We start from the raw sequence: 23260 nt of genomic DNA on the forward strand, positions 1-23260 counted from the left end.
GGTGTTGTCGACCAACTGTAGCTTCCCAGCTTGCAAGTAATTCTGCTTCAGAATACTCACAAGTCTAGTAGATCTCCAGCATCATAGACAACAAATAAAAAAAAAATTCTATCATTCTCCTCCTCCCTTTTATAATCAAGTTGAGCTGTATTCTATGGAAACCCCCTACTGCAATAACTGCACAATCAAGTTGCTTAATTTGGAAGCTCAAGTTTGCAAAGCGATAAGTTGTATTTTTTTATGAACTTACCAAAGCGATCAGCAGAAGCTCAAACATGCAACAGACAAAATATGCAATGATCTGATAACTATAGGTGACTGACAAGACACCTGTTAATGTCAGTCAAAGTTCACTTTTGGTTCGTTCTCTTACCAACGTTCAGCATCGAGAGTAAGACTCAGGCAGCAGTGTAGCTCGCGTTAACAGGAAGCTGTACACTAGTGCCCTGCACGGGCATGAATTTTAAGTCCGAGCTCTAGCCATGACAGACGTTCAGGCCCTAACCTACCACCGGCCCGATTGCTTCTGCCAAATTTAAGGCTCGGCCCTGATCTAAATAACTTCCTCAGTTAGTAAATCCATTAGCTGCTCCTCTCTGTCTGTCACTCGCTCCTGCACGTTGCTCGCTCTCTCCATACTCTTCTCATTCTCTGGGCAGCAGGAAACCATAGGCCCCACCCGACTAGGTTAGTACTTTAGGTGGTGCTGTAGTTTTATAGGATCTTGACAGAGTGGAGATTAGGAGAAAGACGTGCGAAAAAAATAAATAAATGGAGACTTGCATCACGCTAACATTTTTATTAAAAGGACTGACATAAAATAACTTTACAGAAATTATAAAAGAGTTACATGAATCTAATCTTAAATAATGTAATTCCACTCACAATTGTTCACAATGGAGTTTAGAGTGCAGAAGTCAACGTTCAACAACTTTTGTTTTTATTGCTTCAAAGAGGTCACCAATTCCCTCGACACACATTTCAACTTTGCTTCTCATGTTCACGCCCCCCACCCCCAATTAATTCCCGCCCTCAAACTCGGATAAAACTCAAAAAGTGATACACAACATGGAGGAAAACCAAAAAAATTTAATATTATGAAAACAATCTCCAATAAACAAACAAACGAAAAACAGCCCGAAAAAATGGCTCCAGATCAGGTCGAGTCTGGTTCTTTATCATGACCAAAACATTAATCTGATTCTGATTCAAACCCAAATCTGCAAGTTCTGCATACGCTCCCCTCTCACTCGCTCGCCCATGGGTGTTCCAATCTTCCCACCACCATCTTTTGACCTGAGTGTTCAGTATTGCAGTAATCTCCTCCCAATTCCAAACGACGTGTTCTGATTCAGAATGAGGAATTCCGGAACCTCATCAAGAGAACTGGATCTGCTGCACTCCAGGAATCTGGAGGAACGAGAGCAGAACTTACATGTAGAGATATTTGTTTCTCACTTCTTTATGGTTAGCTGCAAGCCATGGGTTACCCAGATGTTTCTTCTATTACATATTCATTAATCATGATTTAACATTTTCCGGGGTGCACAAATTGTGTGTGGGTGTGTACTTTTGTGGTGGTGGTGAGTCAGATGGCCCCTGTGCACATGGGTGTGTCCCCAGAGAGGTGCGGGACGGGACGCCTGTGCCACTGCAACCAGCGCCCCGACTGATGGTGCAACTCATCACTCTCACGTGTTTGGTCTTTAATGAGTACTAGCAGCGTGCATGGAGACTCAGGACCAACCTTACCTGTTGGTACGAGGTGGTGTAAACCATGACATTCTGTTGTTGTCCATCAGCAGTTATTATTCCAGCAGGCAACTGGTTCGCTGCAAGAGGAAACAGATCAATTGAAATATGAATAGCATATGCAAAAGTATGGTAGCAACTGAAAGGGAACAGTTTGGAGATTAGGGGAAAATTATTAGACCAAAGATGAGGACAACAGTTAACCTGACACAACTGAATCCAAAACATTACTGTTGATTTGATATGCATTTTACATTTAAATCAAATCAAATTTATTTATATAGCCCTTCTTACATCAGCTGATATCTCAAAGTGCTGTACAGAAACCCAGCCTAAAACCCCAAACGGCAAGCAATGCAGGTGTAGAAGCACAGTGGCTACTGTACTTTGCCGCATTTGTTGATAACAAAATCAGAAAATACTCTGGATAAATTCAGTAACATGATGAGAATATTCCTTGAAAATGTGGGGTAGGTGTAACATTTGACAAAAAATGGCAAGGGTTTGAGTGAGAGGACTAACTGGTGTCTCCAAGGGGCCACACACCTCTCCAACAGATGCACAGTTCGTTCCTAAGTCATGTCAATGCACTTGTAGTTTATTTGTTTGGAACATAACCCTAAATCCCCGCCATCACACAATTACTGTTGTTTACACAATCCAAAAACGTCTGATTATAAATCACAATCTAGGCCAGGTGGGCATAATTTGAAAGCTTGTTATATTGTCAACATGGCTAGCTAAGCTATAAAGTCATTTATAGCAGGTTACTGTACAGCCAATGTGTTCCAATTTAGGCCCTTATCAGTCCCCAAATCTGCCATCTTCAACCCGCATACAGGATCGAGTGTAAAGGGTTAACATTATTCAGACTCACGGTTTCCCTGAAGCAATGGTGTGTGTCACTTATTGTTACCCATTGTTCAAAACGAATAAAGGACAGAATACATTTTAAACATTTTGTTCCTAGCTCCTCAGGGTCCTAAGAATCTATTTCCCCAGGGAGACCAGGATGAAAGGACCATAACTTATCTGTTGATGTTCAGGGGAGGAATAGGCCTGGGGCCCAGGGGGAAGAACAGCAGTAAATAAGGCCATCATGACAGTTAGAGCAACTACACCATAAAGTCTACCGAACAAAAATATAAATGCAACGTGTTGGTCCCATGCTTCAGGAGCTGAAAAATAAAAGATCCCAGAATGTCCATATGCACAAAAAGCTTACTTCTCTCAAATTTGGTGCACAAATTTGATTACTTCCCTGTTAAGTGATAATTTCTTCTTTGCCAAGATAACCCATCCACCTGACAGGTGTGGCATATCAAGAAGCTGATTAAACAACGTGATCATTATACAGGTGCACCTTGTGCTGGGGACAATAATAAGCCTTTCTAAAAATGTGCAGTTTTGTCACACAGCACTGTAGGGTTAAAATTGATTTTGGGGGTCTTCTAAAGACCCCCACCATTAATTATGTTGTTATTAATTTGCTTATATGCCATCATACTTATGCTCACTGTATAGCTGAATATTGAGGCCTCTGTCTGTGTCTAGCTCTCCGCCAAATCCCGAAGCCCCGCGTCTGTGAGAGAAGGTGAGAAAAGGGACTGAGGGTGATAACGAGACACAGAGACAGCTTCTGTTTTTCTCTGAAACAAGGGCAGATTGCATACCGCTGAGACAGGTTCTCAGAAACCTTGTGTTAAGAATAACTTGTTCTTTTAGCTGCACATGCAGGGTTTGACATAGGAGATCACACCATAAGGTCCTGTCTTTTGTTGGGGGAAGAACTCAGGAGAGACATCAGTTGTATGGCTGATGTTTGATCTTTGACTTCTGTCTACAGCTGTATTTTGATTCAAATTGTTATGATTTATAAGTACACATTTTGAGTGTTCCTTATTTGTCAAGTAAATAACGGAGCCCAGAAAAGTGGAACCAACAACACAATGCCACATGCAACCAGGAAAAGGCGGAGCGATTTCTGCATATTGCACCTTTAAATAATTTGTACACATTTGTTTCCTAAAATAGAGAATCAAATAGCTTGCTGGTCCATGTTCTTAATATCTGTATTTGGGCAGTAAAGAGAAAGAGCGTCGGTTTCAGAAGATTTTCAATTAACTAATTACTTTTAGCAACATTTAAGTGCTTTATATGGTGTGTACTTTTTTTGATAACAGTTCTTCAGAAGATTTTCATGTGTTGCGACAAGGGCCCACGAGGAGGATATGCACAACGGTGGTGATTTACAATTAAACATTAAAACAGGAACCAGGGTCACCCTTCTTGCCCTTGAGTGGGTTACCAGAGTCACCGGAATGTGCTTCATTATATGACGGGCCATAAAGGACATCAGGGACCATTGCTTAAGTGCTAAACCTCGGCTGAATCTGGTAATGAATGGTGTGGCGGTTGAACAAGTTGAGGAGCCTAAATTACTTTGCGTTACCTTAGATTGTAAACTGTCATTGTCAAAACATAGATTCAACGGTTGCAAAGATGGGGAGAGGTCTAGAAGTAATAAAGAGATGCTCTGCTTTTTTGACACCACACTCCAAAAAGCAAGGTCTGCGGGCTCTAGTTTTGTCTAATCTTGATTATTGTCCAGCCGTGTTTTCCAGTGCTGCAAGGAACGGCCTAGTTAAGCTGTAGCTGGCCCAAAACGGAGCGGCCCGTTTTGCTCTTAATTGTAATCAGAGGGCTGATATAAATACTTTGCATGCCAGTCTCTCTTAGCTAAGAGTTGAGGAGAGACTGACTGCATCACTTCTTCTTTTTATAAGAAACCATGTGTTGAAAATCCCAAATTGTTTGCATAGTCAACTTTCACACAGCTCTGACACACACACTTATCCCACCAGACATGCCACCAAGGGTCTTTTCATAGTCCCCAAATCCCGAACAAATTCAAGAAAACGTACAGTATTATATAGAGCCCTTATTGCATGGAGCTTCCTTCCATCTCATATTGTTCAAATAAACAGTAAACCTGGTTTCAAAAACCAGATAAAGCAACACCTTGTGGCACCAACGCCTCTCCCCTATTTGACCTAGATAGTTTGTGTGTATGCATTGATATGTAGGCAACGTGTGCCTTTTTAAAAATGTATGTAGTTCTTTTGTCTAATGACGTTCTGTATTATGTCATTCTGTATTATGCTTAATGTTTTATGTGGACCCCAGGAAGAGTAGCTGCTGCTTTTGCAACAGCTAACGGGGATCCTAATAAAATACCAAATACCAAAGCTCATCTGTTTCCCCCCCATTTCTTTCCGACCCTGAGTGCCCCCTGCAGTCAAAAATACATCTTTGTGAATAAAGAGCAAAAAAGGGTGCTAACGCCAGAACATATTAAACGTTTCTTATCAATGTATTAACCTCTCTAGGGTAGGTGGCACCAAATCGTCCCACCTACGCAACAGCCAGTCTAATCCCGTGGCGCGATATTCAAATACCTTAGAAATGCTATTACTTCAATTTCTCAAACATATGACTATTTTACACCATTTTAAAGACAAGACTCTCCTTTATCTAACCACACTGTCCGATTTCAAAAAAGCTTTACAACGAAAGCAAAACATTAGATTATGTCAGCAGAGTACCCAGCCAGAAATAATCAGACACCCATTTTTCAAGCTAGCATATGTCACATAAACCCAAACCACAGCTAAATGTAGCACTAACCTTTGATGATCTTCATCAGATGACAACCCTAGGACATTATGTTATACAATACATGCATGTTTTGTTCAATCAAGTTCATATTTATATCAAAAACCAGCTTTTTACATTAGCATGTGACGTTCAGAACTAGCATACCCCCCGCAAACTTCCGGGGAATTTACTAACAATTTACTAAATTACTCACGATAAACGTTCACAAAAAGCATAACAATTATTTTAAGAATTATAGATACAGAACTCCTCTATGCACTCGATATGTCCGATTTTAAAATAGCTTTTTGGTGAAAGCACATTTTGCAATATTCTAAGTACATAGCCCAGCCATCACGGGCTAGCTATTTAGACACCCAGCAAGTTTAGTCTTCACCAAAATCAGATTTACTATAACAAAAATGTTATTACCTTTGCTGTTCTTCGTCAGAATGCACTCCCAGGACTTCTACTTCAATAACAAATGTTGGTTTGGTCCCAAATAATCCATCGTTATATCCAAACAGCGGCGTTTTGTTCGTGCGTTCAAGAAACTATCCGAAATGGTAAATCAGGGTTACGAGCATGGCGCATTTCGTGACAAAAAAATTCTAAATATTCCATTACCGTACTTCGAAGCATGTCAACCGCTGTTTAAAATAAATTTTTATGCAATTTATCTCGTAAAAAAGCGATAATATTCCGACCGGGAATCTGCGTTTCGGTAAACAGAGGAAAAAAAAGAAAGACGGGGGCGACCAGTGCACGCGCCTAAGCCCACTGTCCCCTGATCGGCCACTTGACAAAGGCGATAATGTGTTTCAACCTGGGGCTGGAATGACGACATTCAGCTTTTTCCCGGGCTCTGAGAGCCTATGGGAGCCGTGGGAAGTGTCACGTTACCGCAGAGATCCTTTGTTTTGGAAAGAGATGTCAAAGAAAGCCAATAAATGGTCAGACAGGCCACTTCCTGTAAAGGAATCTCTCAGGTTTTTGCCTGCCATATGAGTTCTGTTATACTCACAGACACCATTCAAACAGTTTTAGAAACTTTAGGGTGTTTTCTATCCATATCTAATAAGTATATGCATACTCTAGTTACTGGGTAGGAGTAGTAACCAGATTAAATCGGGTACGTTTTTTATCCGGCCGTGTAAATACCGCCCCCTAGCCCTAAGAGGTTAAAACCTCTTGAGCATCTGATCCCGTTAGCGGGATCAAAATCCAGCGAAAAATCATATCGCCAATTAGCATTAAAAAATTATCATAATTTTTTACAAAAATAAAAAATATATATATATTTTTTTTATAGATACACCTCTCCTGAATCGACCCACGTCGTCCGATTTCAAAAAGGTTTTACAGGAAAAGCAAATCATTAGATTATATTAGATGAGTCCATCGTAAAAAGCAGCTTCATAGCCATTTTCCGACCAACCACTTCCATCACATATTATCAATAAACAGCTAAATGTAGCACTAACCTTTTACAAACTTCATCAGATGGCACCCCTAGGACATCATGTTATACAATGCATGCATTCTTTTGTTCAATAAAGGTCATATTTATATATAAAAACAGCATTTTACATCTCTGTCTGACGTTGACTACCTAATTTCCCCTCAAAAGCGTCCCGGTAAACAATGCTACGTTTCAATAAATTGCTATACTATAACGATTTTTTAAATGTATATTGTCAATCTAACATTTATAGATGAATATCTCTTGAGAACACCCGTCATACCAGATTTTAAATTAACTTTACTGGGTAATCACACTTTGCGATAAAAGGAGATGCGATACTCAGAAAATCAGCTAATATACAGTGCTCGGCGCCATCTTGGACGCAACAGTATGAACCATCTCATCTTCAATAATATTGTCAATAATCGCCTACCTTTAGTTGTCTTCATCAGAAAGCATCCCAGGTCCACAACAGATGTATTTTCGGTCAAAAAGTCCATACTTCACGTTCCATTAGCCTGATGTTGGTAGCGCGTCCTATGGCTCTCTCCAAACGCAGCTCTGCACTTCATACTGAAAGCAATCCTCGCGCATGTAGGTTCGTTCAAACATGTCAAACGTTGTATAAAATAAATGTTCAGGTCCTCTAACACCAAGAGAGCCAATAAGATTCGAGGGGGATGATTTCATTGCCTTTAAAACCGTTTCCAAAGGTGGGGGCAGACATGGCCGCCGGCGTCATAATGGTGATGGCCCATCCCCTGTGACCAATTTCAAACTCCTGTCATTCACTGAGTTTTGACTCTATAAGGCTCAAACCACTGTGAAAGGACTGGCGACATCTAGTGGAAGCAATAGGAAGTGCCAAAATATTCCTAAACCCCTGTGTTTTTCAATGGGATAGGTTTAAACTCAATACAACACATCAGGTATCCACTTCCTGTCAGAAAATGTCTCAGGGTTTTGCCTGCCAAATGAGTTCTGTTATACTCACAGACACCATTCAAACAGTTTTAGAAACTTTAGAGTGTTTTCTATCCATATATAATAAGTATATGCATGCCCTATCTTCTGAGTTTGATTAGTAGGCCGTTGAAAATGGGAACGATTTTTTTTCAAAATGCGCTGTGGCGCCCCCTATCCTAGGGTATCCTCAAGAGGTTAAACTGAAAAACTCATGTTTTGGTATGAACCCAATATACATTGTGATATTTTTCCTATGTTATTAAAAGTATAATATGTATTTTACTATAAACATAAAATGTATGCAACTTACTCAAGTCATGTTTAGAATTATGAATAGCCTATTTCCTTTTAAGATAGAAATTGTCCTCTGATCAGAAAAAAAAAACTGAACACGTATGAGGAAATCTCAGTTTTATCTCATATGAACATTAAACGGGTCATTCCTAATGTCACACTGTCCGGCCATTAGAGCCCGCCTTCTGTCAGACTCCCAATAAATTAGAGGACTTACTAAACATATAATAGAATGAAGGAGAATCAAGTTTCGCGTCACTGGCCTACACACAATGCCGCATAATGTCCAAGTGGAATTCTGTTTTTTGAAATGTTTACAAAATTATAAAATTGAAAAGCTGAAATGTCTTGAGTCAATAAGTATTCAACCCCTTTGTTATGGCAAGCCTAAATAAATTCAGGAGTTGACATTTCCTGAACTTCTTAAAGTGTAGGGGGCAGTATTTTCACGGCCGGATGAAAAACGTACCCAAATTAAACTGGCTACTACTCTGGCCCAGAAACTAGAATATGCATATTATTAGCAGATTTGGATAGAAAACACTTTTTTAGTTTCTAAAACTGTTTGAATGGTGTTTGTGAGTATAACAGAACTCATATGGCAGGCAAAAACCTGAGAAAAATCCAACCAGGAAGTGGGAGATCTGAGAATTGTAGTTCTTCTTTCTAATCCCTATCGAAACTACAGTGTCTGTGGGGTTACGTTGCACTTCCTAAGGCTTCCATTGGCTGTCAAAAGCCTTCAGAAAATGTTTTCATCGTTGTCCCGTTACTGGGCAGAAAATAGGAGCTCAGTCAATGAGTGGACTGCCTGGGGACAAAGGGATTGGTGATGCGCATTCCCGCGAGCGCACCTTTCCTTCTTTTTCTTCTTGAATGAATACGCTATTGTCCAGTTGGAATATTATCGCATTTTTACGTTAAAAATACCATAAAGATTGATCGTAAACAACGTTTGACATGCTTCTAAGAACGGTAATGGAACATTTAGACTTTTTGTGTCTCGAAATTGCGCTCGCAGGTTATGCCTTTGGATAGTGACCTGAACGCACGAACAAAACGGAGGTATTTGGACATAAATATGGATTATTTCAAAAAAAACCCAACATTTCTTGTGGAAGTAGCAGTCCTGGGAGTGCATTCTGACAAAGATCAGCAAAGGTAAGAGAATATTTATAATACCAATTCTGAGTTTAGGTAACCCCAGAACTTGGCGGGTGTCTGTATAGCTTGCTTTGATGGCGAGCTATGTACTAAGAATATTGAAAAATGTGCTTTCGCCGAAAAGCTATTTTAAAATCGGACACAGTGGTTGCATAAAGGAGTACTGTCTCTAAAATTCTTAAAATAATTGTGTATTTTGTCAACGTTTATGATGAGTATTTTTGTAAATTGATGTGCTCATTCACCGGACGTTTTGGTGGGAATACATTTTCGCGCCAATGTAAAATGCTGTTTTTGGATATAAATATGAACTTTATCGAACAAAACATACATGTATTGTGTAACATGATATCCTAGGAGTGTCATCTGATGAAGATCGTGAAAGTTTAGTGCTTCATTTAGCTGTGTTCTGGGTTTTTGTGATATATCTCCTTGCTTGGAAAATGGCTGTGGTTATTTTTGTCTATGTATTCTCCTAACATAATCTAATGTTTTGCTTTTGCTGTAAAGCCTTATTGAAAACCGGACAACGTGGTTACATTAAGGAGAAGTGTATCTTTAAAATGGTGTAAAATAGTCGTATGTTTGAGAAATTGAAATTATATTTTTGCTGTTTTGTATTTCGCGCCATGCTATTTCACTGGCTGTTGAATAGTGTGGGACGGTCACGTCCCACCTTGCCCAGAGAAGTTAACAAGTCTCTGATAATGTTGCTTATGTGTAACATTTATGATTCCATATGACAGTTGGCGTATCAGTGTGTAATATCTAGTCATAATGTGCATTGATAAGGGAATTTATATGTTTACGGTAATGACTAAAGAATTCCACCCTGAAACGTAATTATTAGATTATGTAACATGTATAATGAATAATTAGACAAACGTAACTATTAGTAATTATTAGATTATGTAACATGTATAATGAATAATTAGACAAACGTAACTATTAGTAATTATTAGATTATGTAACATGTATAGTGAATAATTAGACAAACGTAACTATTAGTAATTATTAGATTATGTAACATGTATAATGAATAATTAGAGTGATAAACTTAAGTCCAATAAGGTTTGGTCGAGACTAGTAAGGGAGAGAAATGTGTGTGTGTGACTAAGAAAATACAGAGGACATATAAACTATTCATGACCTGACCTGGTTGGAACTCAAAAAAAAACTTATGACAGGAAAGGGAGTCCTGTCAAGGTCCCTCTAATCTCGGGAGGATGGAACTGCCAGCCTGGTAGTGATAAACGAGGAATGAGGACTGTGGGGAAAGATACATCCCACCTACTGTTTGTGTGTCTGTGTGTGCGTGTAAGTAGGTAGGGGGGTGGAAGTTATAAAATGACATGTCTTTGTATTTTGGACTTCAGAACGTTCTCGTGAATAAAGAACCAACCTTTTGCAGAAGCTGAGTCTTTGCCTAATTATTATTAAACCCAGGATCTTACAAATCTCGGGGATTGGTCAAAGATTAAATAATCGTTAGTTATCATCATTGGGATTGAAAATTCTCGTGACAGTCTCATAATAAGTTGCATGGACTACCTCATCTCTGTACCCCGCACATGCAATTATCTGTCCCTCAGTCGAGCAGTGAATTTCGAAACACAGATTCAACCACAAAGACCAGGAAGGTTTTCTAATGCCCCGCAAAGGGCACCTATTAGTAGATGGGTACAAATAAAAAAGCAGACATTGCATATCAATTTGAGCATGGTGAAGTTATTCATTGAACTTTGGAAGGTGTATCAATACACCCAGTCACTACAAAAACACAGACGTCCTTCCTAACTTAGTTGCCGAAGAGGAAGGAAACCGCAGGGATTTTACCATGAGGCCAATGGTGACTTTAAAACAGTTTAATGACTGTTATAAAAGAAAACTAAGGATGGATCAACAACATTGTAGTTACTCCACAATACTAACCTAAATGACAGAGGGAAAAGAAGGAAACCTGTTCAGAATAAAAAATATTCCAAAATATACATCCTGCTTGCAATAAAGCACTAAAGTAAAACAAAATAATCTGTCAAAGAAATTAACTTCATGTCCTGAATACAAAACACTGTGTTTGGGGCAAATCCAACAAAACATCACCGAGTACCACTTCATATTTTCAAGCATGGTGGTGGCTGAATCATGCTATGTTTTCTAATTTCTTCATAAAAAGAAACGTAATAGAGCTACGCACAGGCAAAATCCAAGAGGAAAACCTGGTTTAATCTGCTTTCCAACAGACACTGGGAGACAAATTCACCTTTCAGCAGGACAATAACCTAAAACACAAGGCTAAATATACACTGGAGTTGCTTGCCTAGATTACATTTTATGTTGCCGAGTGGCCTAGTTACAGTTTGACTTAAATCTGCTTGAAAATATATGGCAAGACTTGAAAATGGCTGTCTAGCAATGATCAACAACTAACTAAAATATCTTTACCCAGGGAGACCAAGCCCAGCCCTGAGCTTGAACTAGCAGCCGAAAGGTTTCTGGTTTAGGCCCCGGGCCACTCTAATCTCTAGGTTACTGCCTAATAATCTATTTTCCTAGGGAGACCAGGATGAAAGGCCAACCTCTTATCTGTTGATTTTCAGGGGAGGAATATGCCTGGGTCCAGGGGGAAGAACTGCAGTAAATAAGGCCATGAAAGTCAACTGGACCATAAACTAGCTGATGACCCTGTCACATAAATAACAAAAGAGTACATTTATACACACAGCACTTCTCATCCTTTCATCTAGGCCTAATCCTTGAGCTTTTAACAGAGTGCTGGAGGAAGATAACGACTGTTGATACTTTCTATGAGGATTGAGGCCCCACTTACCGAAGCTGTCGTCAGTGAGTTCTTCTCCGAGTCCCTCTGTTACAGATACGCCTCCGATTCCCTTCTCCCCTTTCATCGCCTATAGATACACATTAAGAATATGTTAGTATTATACATTGAGCTGTATTTCCACAGCATCACCCGTGTGATAATTTAAAGGGGAATGGAAACACTATGATTTACAAACGCCAGCTAACTAACTGTAAACCGCCATATTGGCATTGTTGCGTCACTGGCAGGAGAGCATTTTGGAACTCCCCAAAATAACTGAATTTACAGAGTACACTCAAGTCTGCGAATTAGTTTATTACAGAGAATTAAATAATTGCTAGTTAGGGAGCCAATAGTCCTACTGAAGCCGTTCATGTTTGAGCCGATCGTTGCCCCAGATCAAAAAGTATATTCTCGTAGCAGTAACAACACAGATATGCCGCCTGAAACACCTCAGCTAGAGGGTTGGCGTAGGCAAACACAAACTGGTGTGAGTGGGGATGCTGCCAGGTAATGGCTAGAGTAGGAGTGTGTGTGTTGTAGAGAGATGGTGGCGATACAGCACAAAATCCCAGCGGATGGTGGCTGGGTTCCTGTCTGTCTGGATGGCGATGTAGTTATTGAACGCGTCACTAATCCTTACGAAGGACTTCCTGGCAGAAGAGGTTACTCGACCAGTCAGCAGCCGATATGTCAGTTAAATCATTTGTGACATTTTGCTTGATAATCAATTGTTTAAGGTTAATATCAGTAGTGGGTAGGTGTCCAATATATATAGTATTCGTTATAGTACTCTATAACGATGTTTATCGTCAGCGCTGTTTGGCGCGTTGGTAACACATTTACCTTTAGATTAGACGACCGTAGTTGGAATCGCAGACAACATCGTGATTCTTGAAATCTCATTCTAACCAATAATGGGGCGTGCTCATTATAAATACATTGTGATTTAGTTTAGGTATCAGACTAACTTTTCTTATGATTTTGTTTGCAGAGCATACAGGCTGGCAGCTTATTGCCAGTTCACCCTATCCGCACAAGGGAGAATAGCCAGAAGCAAAGGCATTGATTAAAAGTAATTTAGTAAATCTAGCCTAGCCTAAGACATATACCCAACGCCTTGGTCTTATGTAAAAGTAGTATTTGCTAGCTTGTCCACTATAACAACAGGTTCAAGTGTAACCAGATAAACTTGCTTTGAAGATAAAACTACTTTCAATGCGCACTAACCCTGTGTCCCTGTCGCTAGAGTAGTGACTTCAACTAGCTTTGGCTGTCATCTATTGGAAAGGAATGGTACCTACACTGGCAACTAGTTGGCAGTCAAAAATAGACTTTAATAATATATGCCATTTAGCAGACACCTTTATCCAAAGCAAACTGGCTACATGGTAGTGGAAACAGATCATAGAAACAGGATAACAATTTTGTTATGATGGATGGTCAGTCCTTGCATCTATAGCTCTGTCTATGAATTTGAGAGTGGTTACATTTCTCCAGCCCCATCCCTCAGCTTTTTACCAAAAGAGGAGCAGGGAGCCACTTTGTTATTACTTCTACTGCTGATTGCCACTTTAAGAAGTTAAAAGGCAGATTAAATACAGATACTATAAAAATGTCCCATCACTCAGACAGTGAATACACAGCATCCAGCACAGCAAACAATCAAATGTATTTTACAAAAGCCCTTTTAACATCAAAATAATAACCACAGTGGTTAGAGGGTGCAACAGTTTAACACCTCAGGAAATGTCAGTTGGCTTTTCCTAGCTGAGCATTCATAGGTTGAGAGAGAGAGTCGAAACAGCAGAACCGGGACAACATCCATTGAAAAGGGTAAAAAAAATATGCGGAAAAACAATTCCACTCCGATTCCCTTTATGGATGGGTGTATCTTGGAATTCGCTGTTGAATGGCCTGCTCCTTCTCCATTTTCGGAACACCATCCCGCTCCCAGAAGTGATCGATAGTATATCTTGGCTCGCACTGAGATGATTGTGATTCTGAGCTCTCAGGTTCATACAGCGAGTTATGGTCCTCACTGATCTCACTCTCCGTCAGCTCCATCTGTGGCGTATAGGGGCAGGACTCGATTATATACTGATGGTTGTGAGCTCAATCTAGCTGGGCCCCGAGCTCTTTAGTGATGGTCCCGGTGGACCTCTTCTCCACCGCAGCACAGGAAAACTCTGGCACCTAGGGGTCAGTTTGGCATGCTGTACTAACCGTTCTTTCCTGTTGGAAGAAAATAATTAAGGCATCTATTAAGCTAGTTATATAGAATTACTGCATATACTTGAAATAAACAATAGCCTTGGAAATAACACGGATTTGCAGGTACCACCTCTGCCTCCTGCACAGTCTCCTCCTGGATGAAAACATTTCAGGGATGAAGATGTCATCCTGAAAACAAACAAACGTTTTGTTAAGACAACTGAACCCAAATATATCAGTTGGCATTAACAAGCTTCCTGTCTTGTATGCTTTGTCAACACACACACACAATACGGGACATGTATTTTTCAGCAAACATTGTGGGAGTTAATGTAATGTAACTAGTGGCAGCTGCTATGCTGAAGAAACATAATTGAATAGCAGGAAGTAGTAAGGGCAATGAGAACATTGACCGGATAGAAAGGTGGGGGCATGTAACATAAATACCATCTCTGAGTAGGATGTCATGACAGAGATTGCATTATCTGAGAACATAATAACATTTCCGCCTTCTAACATACTATTGTCAGGAGGAAACAGGAGAAGAATGGTGGCAAATTGACTGACATGTGAACCATATACAATAAGTGTATTATTTGTTGTATGAGCTAGGGGGTTCTGCCACCATTGTAATCCAAACCGGAACAGATGTGTGCGTCATCAGGCGTAAACAAGCAAGAAACTCGGGTTGGAAGACAATGGTGGCGGAAGGGCTAAGGGGATGTACCCATATGCTGTATGTGCATAAAAGCAGAGCCAATGCTCAGGGAAGGGAGATGTTCCGCGGACCACCTCGGCTTTGCTACTTTGTATTAAAGCCTATATTGAATTCATAAGTTCTTGTAAGAGTATTATATTCTTAAGACAATTTTCCACGACAACATTTGCTATGTCAACTTCATAGCTAAATGAGGCAGAGCTAACAAAACATTACAAAAATAAATCTGTTGAAGTTGCAGTTGAGTTGCTTGCTAACGTTATTTGCTGGGGGGTGTTACATAAAACACTTCAGACGCAATAAGCTTGTTACCTTCATCTGGAGTTGCAACAAAGTTGTCCAGTGTCAAACGCTAGTCTAGCCCTTCATCGCGAAGTCTCCCTCCGCGAAGTGCTGTCTGCAGATCCTGCAAGCTCGAGCTGGCACGTCCTTCCTCTTCAGGACATGGAGCCACTTCTTCAAAAGTTGTGCGTCCTTGGGCAGCCGATGGAAGTTTACTGGGATTTTTTTGGAGCCAATTCATACAGCATAGCGCTATACAGTTCATGTTTGAATTACTACTTGTTGTCGCCGTCTTCATTGTCTGCGCCTAACCTCACTTTCTTCGATTCACTCTCTGCGCAAAAATTCAATACCACAGACAATTTGCTGATTCCTGCCAGTGACGTACTGGCATCAGTCGTTTCTATGGCAATTTAAAATGGCGCTGATCATAGCTCAAACAAACCTTGTCAATGATCAAAATACTAAATATAGAGATGTTTGGCACCCCAATGGTGGAACAAGCTCCCTCACGACGCCAGGACAGCAGAGTCAATCACCACCTTCCGGAGACACCTGAAACCCCACCTCTTTAAGGAATACCTGGGATAGGATAAAGTAATCCTTCTAACCCCCCCCTTAAAAGATTTAGATGCACTATTGTAAAGTGGTTGTTCCACTGGATATTATAAGGTGAATGCACCAATTTGTAAGTCGCTCTGGATAAGAGCGTCTGCTAAATGACTTAAATGTAAATGTAAAAGTAATGTTTTTATGTTAAATGCACATGTTTAGAATTAGTGGATTGAATACACATACATACATACATACATATATACTTCCTAAAGTGTTTACATTCCCCTTTAATGGCCAGGTAAGGGAAGGACACAGCAACATCAAGCCCTTTGTGTTTGAGTCAAGGCCACACATAGAGATTTCCTGAGAACTCGTACGCACCAGTCCACAGGCAAATGTCTTAGGTCGAGAAATTGCACGCACCCACACCCAGGCTCTCTCCTCCCTCTCACCTCTCTGAACTTCTGAAGGTAGAGTTTCAGGGGCTCCACGTACATGTCGAAGCCCAGGGTGGACATGGCAAACAGGATGTCCTCGCCGTTGATGGTCTTCCTCTTCTCCTGGTGGCAGCGCTCGCTGGCCTCCGACGTGATGAAGCTGATGAACTCGCTCACACACTCCTGCACACACTCCTTGGCATCTTTTGCTATCTGGACAGAATGAATAGGAAAAAGGTGGATCTGTGTCAAAATGCAGACTAAAAAGGTTGATTTTGCACATGGAGACTACATTCAGGGCCAGTTTCTTGGACACATTAAGAAGTAGTGATGGGGGGATCGATAGTTACATATTGTGATATTATTTTTCGATATTTTACTATATATTTGTTTTTTTATAGCATTAGCTTGCGCTAGTCAGCGCCAAAACTATGATATTTTTCATACTATAGCTTCTCTTTTTAAGTAAGCCAACATGTTTTCAGCACTTTTATTATCAAAACACGTTTTCTCACGCTCTCTTGTCTCTCTGCAGCTGTTATATAGTGACCAATATGTTTGGAACATCAAATCGCAATAAAAATGCAGTATCAAATTGCAATAAATATAAACTCAGCAAAAAAAGAAACGTCATGTGTGTTTATTTTCAGCAAACTTAACATGTGTAAATATTTGTATGAACATAAGATTCAACAACTGAAACATAAACTGAACAAGTTCCACAGACATGTGACTAACAGAAATGGAATAATGTGTCCCTGAACAAAGGGGGGGGTAAAATCAAAAGTAACAGTCAGTATCTGGTGTGGCCACCAGCTGCATTAAGAACGGCAATGCATCTCCTCCTCATGGACTGCACCAGATTTGCCAGTTCTTGCTGTGAGATGTTACCCCACTCTTCCACCAAGGCACCTGCAAGTTCCAGGACATTTCTGGGGGGGGGGGGGGGGGAGAGGAATGGGCCTAGTCCTCACCCTCCGATCCAACAGGTCCCAGACGTGCTCAATGGGATTGAGATACGGGCTCGTCGCTGGCCATGGCAGAACACTGACATTCTTGTCTTGCAGGAAATCACACACAGAACGAGCAGTATGGCTGGTGGCATTGTCATGCTGGAGAGTCATGTCGAGATGAGCCTGCAGGAAGGGTACCACATGAGGGAGGAGGATGTCTTCTCTGTAACGCACAGCGTTGAGACTGCCTGCAATGACAACGAGCTCAGTCCGATGATGCTGTGACACACTGCCCAAGACCATGACCAACACTCCACCTCCAAATCGATCCCGCTCCAGAGTACAGGCCTCGGTGTAACGCTCATTCCTTCGACGATAAACGTGAATCCGACCCTCACCCCTGGTGAAACAAAACCGTGACTCATCAGTGAAGAGAACTTTTTGACAGTCCTGTCTGGTCCAGCGATTTGTGCCCATTGGCGACGTTGTTGCCGGTTTCCGTACAACAGGCCTACAAGCCCTCAGTCCAGCCTCTCTCAGCCTATTGCGGACAGTCTGAGTGCCGATGGAGGGATTGTGCGTTCCTGGTGTAACTCAGGCAGTTGTTGTTGCCATCCTGTACCTGTGTGATGTTGTGTGATGTTCGGATGTACCGATCCTGTGCAGGTGTTGTTACACATGGTCTGCCACTGTGAGGACGATCAGCTGTCCGTCCTGTCTCCCTGTAGCTCTGTCTTAGGCATCTCATAGTACGGACATTGCAATGTATTGCCCTGGCCACATCTGCAGTCATCATGCCTCCTTGTAGCATGCCTAAGGCACGTTCACACAGATGAGCAGGGACCCTGGGCATCTTTCTTTTGGTGTTTTTCAGAGTCAGTAGAAAGGCCTCTTTAGTGTACTAGGTTTTCAGAACTGTGACCTTAATTGCCCACCGTCTGTAAGCTGTTGGTGTCTTAACGACCGTTCCACAGGTGCATGTTCATTAATTGTTTATGGTTCATTGAACAATCATGGGAAACAGTGTTTAAACCCTTTACAATGAAGATCTGTGAAGTCATTTTGATTTTTACAAATTATCTTGAAAAAAAGGGACGTTTCTTTTTTTGTTCAGTTTAGAATCTAGAAAATCGCAATATATATTGTATCTAAGAGCAACTTGCTAAGAAAAGACAAACTAGCTGTTTGCTGATGTAAGAAACACAAACTAAAAGTGTCATAGAACGCTAGTGGATTTATTTTAAGAAGCAAAATGAAAACTGCGTTGTTGTCATCAACATTGTAGCATGTGCTGCATTGACCATGCAGACGGAACGCAAGTGTCTCGTGGTCGAGGAACATCAAATGCGCTCCTTGAGTGACGGGGGGGCGTGGCTAAGTCTGTGTGGAATGTGGCACAGAGAGAAAGAGCGGAGAGAGATGACTCAAGTAGCGAAGTAAACTATAAAAATTGACATTACACATGGCATATCACATTTAAAAAACCAAACAGTCAAATAACGGTATAGAAGGTAAAGTAAAAACCAGGTCCCTGCATCAATACCGGTATATCATAAAATACGGTATACTGCCCAGCCCTACATAGACCACATAATCATCACATAATCACATAATTATCGTGAGGTCCCTGGCAATTCCCAGCGTTAATAAAATGCATGGTTATTGCATCATCTCTGGAAAGTGTGTTCGGGAAACCCCCCATCAGTGTTCATATTTGATGTGTTGTTAATGGATCTGGTGAAAAACAAACACGGCCAGGTCAACCTGACATGTGCAACTTAGGTGGAATGTAACATCTGTTGTTGGTAATCAGTCATGGAAGCCATGCTGGGTGGGAACACACTGAACGAAAGTCAGGCAGCAAACATGCAGCCTTCGAGAGCTTTACCACCTGGAGCTGGAACGAGGGAGTATAAGGAGGCTCAAGGACTATGGTGGAAATTACAAGATTATGTTATAATGCTGTTATTGCATCAGATGGTTGTTTTATGCAACATAATAAGGGGTTGTTAGAATTCTCATCTGTGTGTGTTCTACTGAGGATGGGCCTCTGAAAGATTTACGATGTCTTTGGGGATTCCGCATTCCAGAGCAAGAGTTAATGTATATGTTCTATACGGTACCAGGGAGAGATGGCTCTAGTATGGAGTTGGGGGGCCAGACACTGGTATTAACACAATGAGTTCTCATGTTTTTACAGCAGATACTGTCTGCTGTGAATTATAAGTATCTTTCATACAAATCTTAACCTTGTGACCCATTCCATACATCTGTTGTGTGTCGTGTAGACTGAAGGAGGATGGACTTTGCTATAAAATGCTGTGGCTCCAACCAGCTCGTAGAGTTCTCAGTGATCACCTCCAGGGGTGATTACCGACCAGCTCCATTACTGCAGTAATTAAATAATAAAGTTTGATTATTTTGAAGAAATCTTAAAGGTCCCCCCCTTTGATTACAAAAATTCCACCACAGGACATGTAGCCTACTGTATGTTTGGGCCAAGGCAAAGGAGAAACACACCAACACTGGTGAATATTTAGTCATGCCAAATTATATATAAAAATTTAAAAAATGTACAGTGCGTCTTTGGGTGACCTGAAAGGCGCTTATGTGCTGAACAGAGTTCTCAGTCTCAGTGTTTCCTCTACCACTGCATGAGTCCAGCTTTCTTTAAAATACATGGCCTCAAATTGGTTATGACAGTAATTTAGGGGTTGTTGGAAGCCCTATATGATGATTATGTGGTCTATGTAGGGCTGGGCAGTATACCGTATTTTATGATATACCGGTATTGATGCAGGGACCTGGTTTTTACTTTACCTTCTATACCGTTATTTGACTGTTTGGTTTTTTAAATGTGATATGCCATGTGTAATGTCAATTTTTATAGTTTACTTCGCTACTTGAGTCATCTCTCTCCGCTCTTTCTCTCTGTGCCACATTCCACACAGACTTAGCCACGCCCCCCCGTCACTCAAGGAGCGCATTTGATGTTCCTCGACCACGAGACACTTGCGTTCCGTCTGCATGGTCAATGCAGCACATGCTACAATGTTGATGACAACAACGCAGTTTTCATTTTGCTTCTTAAAATAAATCCACTAGCGTTCTATGACACTTTTAGTTTGTGTTTCTTACATCAGCAAACAGCTAGTTTGTCTTTTCTTAGCAAGTTGCTCTAAACATTGAGACACTAATTGTTAGCCACTAATGCTAATAGCTAGCTAGCTAATAAATGTACTGAGTAAGAGCAAACGTAGCTAGCTAATACAGCCTGAATATTCCAGTGATGGTGGAGACCTAAATCAGCATGTTGTTTGTGCAACAGTATCTTCTAAATCAAAGAGGAATAAGCAAAGCAAGAATATGTTAGCTACATGAAGTAGCTAACAGAAAACATGCAATGTAGCCAAAGCTTATAGGGTCCCCTAGGAAACACTTATCAACACTTTAGTTCCTATCCTGTCACAATAACTCATCCCTGGCATTTTAATTCGTTGTCATCTCAAACACTGTATTCAAAGTGCCCACTATTATATTCTAACTATAGAATTATAATAATCATTCTATTTCCATGATTCCAACAGTTTTCCTCTAATTCGCAAGTCAAATCGGAATTGCAACATTTGGTTAAAAATAAATCCTAGATTATTTGCCCATATCGTGCAGCCGTACGTGGCAGTGTGGAAATGATCAATTGAGCACTGGTGTAAAGTACTAAAATAAAAATACTTTCAAGTACTACCTACGACGTTTTTTGGTATCTGTACTTTATTTTTTGACAACTTTTACTGCACTACATTCCTAAAGAAAATACTGTACTTTTTACTCCAAACATTTTCCCCTGACACCTCAATGCTTAGCAAGACAGGAAAATGCTCCAATTCACACACTTGTCAAGAGAACATCACTGGTCATCTACTGCCTCTGATCTGGAGGACTCACTAAACAAATGCTTTGTTTGTCAATTTTGACTGAGTGTTAGTGTGCCCCTGGCTATCCGTAAATTTAAAAAACAAGAAAATGGTGCCATCTGGTTTGCTTAATTAATATAAGGAATTTGAAATTATTTACTTTTATTTTTGATACTTATGTACATTTTATCAATTACATTTACTTTTGATACTTAAGTATATTTAAAACCAAATACTTTTAGACTTTTACTCAAATAGTATTTTACTGGGTGACACACTTTTACTTGCGTAATTTTCTGTTAATGTATCTTTACTTTCACTCAAGTATGACAATTGGGTACTTTTTCCACCACTGCAATTGAGTGCAGGAAAAGCAGAAATGATAAAAGTGCTGAAATTTGTTTTGGTTGAAGTTGAATTGAACAGTATAAAACAATCAGAATGGAGAAAGACTAATTGAAATCACTTAGAATGTATGTGTTGCCACCCTAGGATCACTCACTACTAATAAAGCAAATGTAGAACTTTTATTATTCAAAAACAAAAAATACCGTCATTTATTTTTAAATACCGTGATATAATATTTGGGACATAGCACCCAGCCCTAGGTCTATGTATCTGGCTTTTCACTGTTTCAATCTTGATTTGTGTAGATGTACAGTGAGGGAAAAAAGTATTTGATCCCCTGCTGATTTTGTATGTTTGCTCACTGACAAAGAAATGATCAGTCTATAATTTTAATGGTAGGTTTATTTGAACAGTGAGAGACAGAATAACAACAAAAATCCAGAAAAACACATGTCAAAAATGTTATAAATTGATTTGCATTTTAATGAGGGAAATAAGTATTTGACCCCCTCTCAATCAGATAGATTTCTGGCTCCCAGGTGTCTTTTATACAGGTAATGAGCAGAGATTAGGAGCACACTCTTAAAGGGAGTGCTCCTAATCTCAGCTTGTTACCTGTATAAAAGACACCTGTCCACAGAAGCAATCAATCAGATTCCAAACTCTCCACCATGGCCAAGACCAAAGAGCTCTCCAAGGATGTCAGGGACAAGATTGTAGACCTACACAAGGTTGGAATGGGCTACAAGACCATCGCCAAGCAGCTTGGTGAGAAGGTGACAACAGTTGGTGCGATTATTCGCAAATGGAAGAAACACAAAAGAACTGTCAATCTCCCTCGGCCTGGGGCTCCATACAAGATCTCACCTCGTGGAGTTGCAATGATCATGAGAATGGTGAGGAATCAGCCCAGAACTACACGGGAGGATCTTGTCAATGATCTCAAGGCAGCTGGGACCATAGTCACCAAGAAAACAATTGGTAATACACTACGCCGTGAGGGACTGAAATCCTGCAGCGTCCCCAAGGTCCCCCTGCTCATGAAAGCATATATACATGCCCGTCTGACGTTTGCCAATGAACATCTGAATGATTCAGAGGACAACTGGGTGAAAGTGTTGTGGTCAGATGAGACCAAAATGGAGCTCTTTGGCATCAACTCAACTCGCCATGTTTGGAGGAGGAATGCTGCCTATGACCCCAAGAACACCAGCCCCACCGTCAAACATGGAGGTGGAAACAGTATGCTTTGGGGGTGTTTCTCTGCTAAAGGGACAGGACAACTTCACCGCATCAAAGGGACGATGGACGGGGCCATGTACCGTCAAATCTTGGGTGAGAACATCCTTCCCTCAGCCAGGGCATTGAAAATGGGTCGTGGATGGGTATTCCAGCATGACAATGACCCAAAACACATGGCCAAGGTCCTGGAGTGGCCTAGCCAGTCTCCAGACCTTAATCCCATAGAAAATCTGAGGAGGGAGCTGAACGTTCGAGTTGCCAAACGTCAGCCTCGAAAGCTTAATGACTTGGAGAAGATCTGCAAAGAGGAGTGGGACAAAATCCCTCCTGAGATGTGTGCAAACCTGGTGGCCAACTACAAGAAACGTCTGACCTCTGTGATTGCCAACAAGGGTTTTGCCACCAAGTACTAAGTCATGTTTTACAGAGGGGTCAAATACTTATTTCCCTTATTAAAATGCAAATCATTTTATAACAT

At 40.7% G+C, this 23260-nt stretch overlaps 1 protein-coding gene and 1 non-coding gene across 3 annotated transcripts in view; both read right to left on the minus strand.

Annotated features, from left to right (window-relative positions):
* Positions 1-784: 784 nt before the first annotated feature.
* The window catches only part of LOC106561000 (nuclear transcription factor Y subunit beta), a 59091-nt gene continuing 36615 nt past the window's right edge, over positions 785-23260 (minus strand). For both annotated transcript variants that reach the window (XM_014124521.2, XM_014124522.2), the window contains exons 4-7: positions 16341-16538; positions 12129-12207; positions 1753-1832; positions 785-1410 (exon numbers count right to left, since the gene is read on the minus strand). In XM_014124521.2, the coding sequence (XP_013979996.1) occupies positions 1378-1410; positions 1753-1832; positions 12129-12207; positions 16341-16538 (390 nt within the window). In that variant the 3' untranslated portion in view covers positions 785-1377. The remainder of the gene's footprint in view (positions 1411-1752; positions 1833-12128; positions 12208-16340; positions 16539-23260) is intronic.
* Positions 1583-1696, minus strand: LOC123724998 (small nucleolar RNA SNORD67). The gene has a single exon (XR_006757474.1). It is a non-coding gene; the product is annotated as a small nucleolar RNA SNORD67 (small nucleolar RNA).

Source organism: Salmo salar, chromosome ssa10 (genome assembly GCF_905237065.1).
Source record: "Salmo salar chromosome ssa10, Ssal_v3.1, whole genome shotgun sequence".
Classification (NCBI taxonomy): Eukaryota; Metazoa; Chordata; class Actinopteri; order Salmoniformes; family Salmonidae; genus Salmo; species Salmo salar.